Source organism: Ammospiza nelsoni, chromosome 17 (genome assembly GCF_027579445.1).
Source record: "Ammospiza nelsoni isolate bAmmNel1 chromosome 17, bAmmNel1.pri, whole genome shotgun sequence".
NCBI classification, from domain to species: Eukaryota; Metazoa; Chordata; class Aves; order Passeriformes; family Passerellidae; genus Ammospiza; species Ammospiza nelsoni.
The window spans coordinates 5,267,501-5,272,193 of NC_080649.1; the positions used below are offsets into that span (position 1 = coordinate 5,267,501).

The following is a 4,693-nucleotide window of genomic DNA, read 5'->3' on the forward strand; positions in this document are numbered from 1 at the left end:
TCAGTCCATGTCCACCTCGTCGCCGTCGGCGGGGCCGCAGTCCGATCTGTCCCTGGCTGTGCTGGCGTCCCGCGCCCGGACCGGCGATTCGGGCCGGGGGAAGGTTCCGCCCTCGGCGGGGGCGGCGGCCGCAGGGTCCCCGTGTGCGGCTCCGGCCGGCGCGGGGGGCACCGAGCCCGCCGTGTCCGTGGGGCCGGGGCCGGGCTGGGCACCCGCGGGCGCCGGCTCCGCTCCGCAGCCCGGCGGGCCGGGGTTGGCGGCGGGCAGCGGGGAGTCCCGGGGGGGCTGGCCGGCCTCGGGGCCCGGGCTGGCCTTGAGGGCGGTCTGCGGGACGAGGAAGCCCAGGGGCTGGGTGATGGGGTAGAGCAAGAAGTGTCCTTTGCCGATGAGGGTGCGGGGGGCGCAGGGGGGCAGGCTGGGGAAGTCCGGGGCGGCCTTGCGGCGGGGCGGCGAGTCGGAGAGCAGGCTCTCCACGCTGAACGGGTTGAGCTTGTGGAAGCTGCCGGCGCCTCGGGGCCCCCCCGCGCCCCCGCTGCCGTCCCCCGACGGGGCGGCCGCGCAGTCCTTGTCGGGCGGGCGCTGGAGCCGCCCGCTCCCGCTTCTTTGGCTGGGGTAGAAGGGCTCGGCCGTCTGCTCGCAGGTGCCGGGGGGCGGCTTGGAGGGGGCGGCGGCGGCGGGGAGCGGCGGATGGGGCGGCGGGGGCTGCCCGCGGGGCTTGGCCTCGGGCGGGGCGGGCGAGAGGCCTCCCCCGCCGCCGCTGTCGCTGTCGGAGCTGGGCGTGCTGTGGAGGGAGAGGGCGCTGGGAGAGTGCGGGTGGCGGCTTTGGCTTTTGAGCAGCTTCTTCTCGTGCTTTCTCTTCTTCTTCTCCATCTTCTCCAGCTCCTTCCGCGCGATCTCCTCGGGGTCCATGGGCTCCCCGCTGCACGTCGTGGGGTGCGAGTTGTGAGCCGGCCGCCCCGGGCCCTTCTTGGTGTTCTCTTTCTTTCTCCATTTGGCCCGGCGGTTTTGGAACCAGACCTACACACCGAACAACGAGAAGCAATTAACACCCAGCGCACCGGCCCCCCGCGGTGGCCGGGGCGGAGGGAGGGGGCGCAGGGGAGAAGCTCAGGCCTCCCTCGTCCACCCCTTGGAGGTGCCGGCAGCGCCCTTCCAGGAGCGGGGCCTCTGAGAAACGTAGAGCACGGGAAGGGGCAGGAAAAGATATCCACGCTTCTTTAAAAGCGCAGGGAAAAAAAAAACGAAAAGCAAGAAGGGGGTGCACACTCACGCACACACACGCTGCGCCCTGCCCGATCCGGAGGGATTCCACAGCCCCCCAGCTCTTCCCCGTGGCCGAGGGGTGCAGAAGCACCGATCGCTGGCCCGATTCCCCCGCAGCAGCACGGAAAATGCGGTAAACACAGCACAATGAGCGGCTGGAAGTGAGGGGGTACGGGGGGCACACGACGGACGGTGCCTCGCCCAGACGTGCGGAGTTCGGACCTCCTGCTCCTGCCGGGAGCCCGAGCAGAGGAGCTGGACCAGCCCAAAATGGGGTTTAGTTGGGTTTGTTATAGACAGATCATAGGAGAGAAATTAAATTAAATTAAAACCTCTCCGCTCCGGCCCTGCTCCTGCCTGCCTTGGCAGGTCCCCTGTGTCCCCTCGCGTCCCTCCTCGCCCCTCGGGGCTGCCGGCAGCGCCTGTCCCGGCCGGAGCCCCGCGCCAATCCCGGTGCCCGACACCGGCTCCTTGCCCGGGCGGGCCCCGCAGGCTCCCCGAGCTCTGGGAGCGGATGGAAAAGCGGCTGCACGGACACGGTGCAGCAACGCCCGTGGAGGACCCGCGGACAACGGCGCTGCCTCATCCCGAGGGTCCCGTCCCCGGCTCCCGGGTGGATTTAAGGACGAATTCTCCGCACACGCAGCCCCCGCACGGCCGCGGGTTCCGGCGAGATTCGGGCCCGCAGCTCGGCCTCGCCGCCCGCCCGCAGCCACCGCGGCACTGAGCAGCACCCCGAGATCCAGCAGCCGCCCCGCAACCCCCCATCCATTTATTTTTTGGAAGACCCACTGAAGCAGATGGGTGCTTCCCCTCCCCGTCCCGCACCGCCAAGGGCCTGAGCAGCTCGTTAAAATTAAGTTTTACAAGTTTTACACTCGCTCTCGATGCATCTACGAGCTTTATTGACATTCTCCAGCATACCCTGGCCCGTGATTAAGCCTCATATTTGCATGCTAATTTTCTCGCCCTTGACTCATTTAAGAAAAATGTTTACAGTGGAAAAACACACTAAAAAAAAAATGTTAAGGGCAGCCAGGCTGGGTTGCTACTCTTCTCGTTTTGCAAGATTTAAAAAAATCGGGTATAAATAATAATAATAATAACGATAAATAAGAGCAGTGAAGGCAGGGAACAAAAGGGCCGGGAGGTGCGGCCCGAGCGCGCAGGGCCCGGCCCGGAGCGGGGTCCCAGGGGCCTCCCCGGGGACTGCTCGGCGCAAGGAGAGGGCAGGGGGGGACAGGAGGGGGGACGCGGTTTTTACCTGCACTCTGGACTCCACCAAGTCTAGCCTGAGAGCCAGAGCCTCTCGCATAAACACGTCCGGGTAATGACTCTCATTAAACGCCTTTTCCAGCTCCTCGAGCTGCCAGCCAGTAAAATTGGTGCGGGTTCGTCTTCTTTTACAGCCAGGACTTTCCTTGTCCGGATCACCCGAGTCTGAAAAAGCAGAAATACCCTCAGGTCCCTGGGAGACAGGCCTTCTCCCCCCCTCCCTGCCATTCACAGGAGCCTTTTAACTTTTGTGCTCGGTAGCGTTGGTAAAAGAGCGGGATTATTCACACACCTGCGCTAAAAATGGGGAGGAACCCGATCTGCCCTCGCCTCCTCCGAAAATGTACTTTACAGAACATTTATTCCTGAAGGAAGCTCTCCACAGGCACTCAGCTGGCAGAGAGAGAGAGAGAAGTTCCAATATTTGCTCCAACCACCAAAGGTTTCATTAAAAAAAAAAAAAAATTAAAAATAAAAAAATAAAAGCCCTCCCCTCTTTCCCTTGCCCAGCCCCTCCGGAGCAGCTGCGTGGGGCACAGCTCACGGCCCCGTTCCACGCGGGACCCGGGTGCGGGGCGGCCCCTGGGCCTCCCGCAGTCCCCCCGAGCACGGGCGGCCGTGGGCTGGGATGTTCGCAGCCTCTCCGAGTACCTACAGCTCCAGGCTGGGGATTTTCCAGCCCCGGCTGCACCTCCCCTAATGTTTTCCGCCAGGTGTGGAAATTAAGGAAAAAAATTCATAATAATAGTAATAATTAGTATAATTTGTGTTTAGTAGAGGTGCAGTGTGGGGCAGCTCCAGGCTTAACCAGAAGGATGTTGGGGCGACAGAATGTTTTAGTAGCTGAACAATAGCGGTGCCACAGGCCGGTGGGGAGGGAAGGAGGGAGAACGCTTCCCTTTGGTTAAATCGTATAAAAAATAATTATAAAAAAAATAATTCTTACTCTCCATTTCCCAAACCCCAGTGATTACCGTTATTACTTTTATTATTATTATCTTTAACGGCACGATCCGAGCTGCCACACGATGAACTTCGTGGGAAGGCAGCGGGCCGGGCCCGCTATTGTTCAGGGCACACGCGTGGCCCTGCGCCGCTGGGAGCGGGGAAGCGCCGCGGGCGCTCGGAGCGGGGCCGTCCGTCCCCTCGGGGGGCAGCACAGCCTCCCACCTGCCCCCCGACACCCCAAAACCCGCAGGTGAGGGCAGCGGGGCTGCGCGGGCGCGGTGCTGCTGCTGCTCCGCGCTGACAGCTCCAGGCGGCGGGGAGCGGGGCTGGGGGGACACCCGCGACACGGGGCCGCTCCTACCTGCGAGCTTGAAGGGCTGGCTGTCCCCGCTCACCCCGCAGCCCGAGGGGATCAGCGGCGCCGGGTTGACCACAGAGGCGGCGCAGGAGCCGCTCAGTAATCCATCGATGGAGAAGGGCACGGAGGCGGCCGCCGACTGCAGCTGGTGGCCGGCCAGCTCGTAGACGTGGTGGTGGCCGAGCGGGTAAGGGAAGCCCACCATCCCCCCGAACTGGGCATGGGGATGCTCCAGGATGCGGCTGTCCATCATGGGGGCGGCTCTAGGGCGGGGGGTGCCGGCGGGGCTGGGGGCGCTGGCGGCGGGGCGGCTGGGGCCGGGGGTGCTGCTGGCCGAGGAGGCGGCGCGGCGAGGGGCTCATGCTGCAGGGCGCCGGGCGCTTTAACTTTATCAACATCAGGCTCCCAATAATTAGCTCAGGCTGGGGGAATTTGGGACCAATAAGAAACGTTAATCGGTCCTGACGTCAGAGACGTGCCAGTGTGGGGAGCAAACGTTTTCCATATCGATTGCTAATTATACCTGACATCCAGCCTCAATAAACAATATCAGAGCTGTCACAACACGACGAGGGGGGCTTTGATACGAACTCCAGCCCGAGGAGGGCGGCGGGGGCCGGGCGGGCAGGGGGGGCGGAGGGGAACGCGAGGATCTGCCTGATACCCGGTTAAATACTAAACAGTCGGAGTTACACACACACGGCCTCCCCCCCACCCCAGCCCTCCAACCCACCCTCTTCCCCCTTGTCCCCTCCCCTCGCCAAATCACTAATAGATTTCCCTTTAAAACATTCACCAGCGTGTTGTGGGGATTTTTCACCAGAAATGCTCTACTCTCTGAACCTTTAA

General features: G+C 63.2%; 1 protein-coding gene across 1 annotated transcript in view; it reads right to left on the reverse strand.

Moving 5' to 3' along the window:
* UNCX (UNC homeobox) overlaps window positions 1-4,159 on the reverse strand; it is a 4,506-nt gene extending 347 nt beyond the window's left edge. Inside the window, exons 1-3 of the mRNA XM_059484550.1 lie at window positions 3,848-4,159; window positions 2,528-2,703; window positions 1-1,017 (exon numbers count right to left, since the gene is read on the reverse strand). The exon at window positions 1-1,017 is cut by the window's left edge and continues 347 nt beyond it. Of these exons, the coding sequence (XP_059340533.1) occupies window positions 1-1,017; window positions 2,528-2,703; window positions 3,848-4,097 (1,443 nt within the window). The 5' untranslated portion in view covers window positions 4,098-4,159. The remainder of the gene's footprint in view (window positions 1,018-2,527; window positions 2,704-3,847) is intronic.
* Window positions 4,160-4,693: the final 534 nt, after the last annotated feature.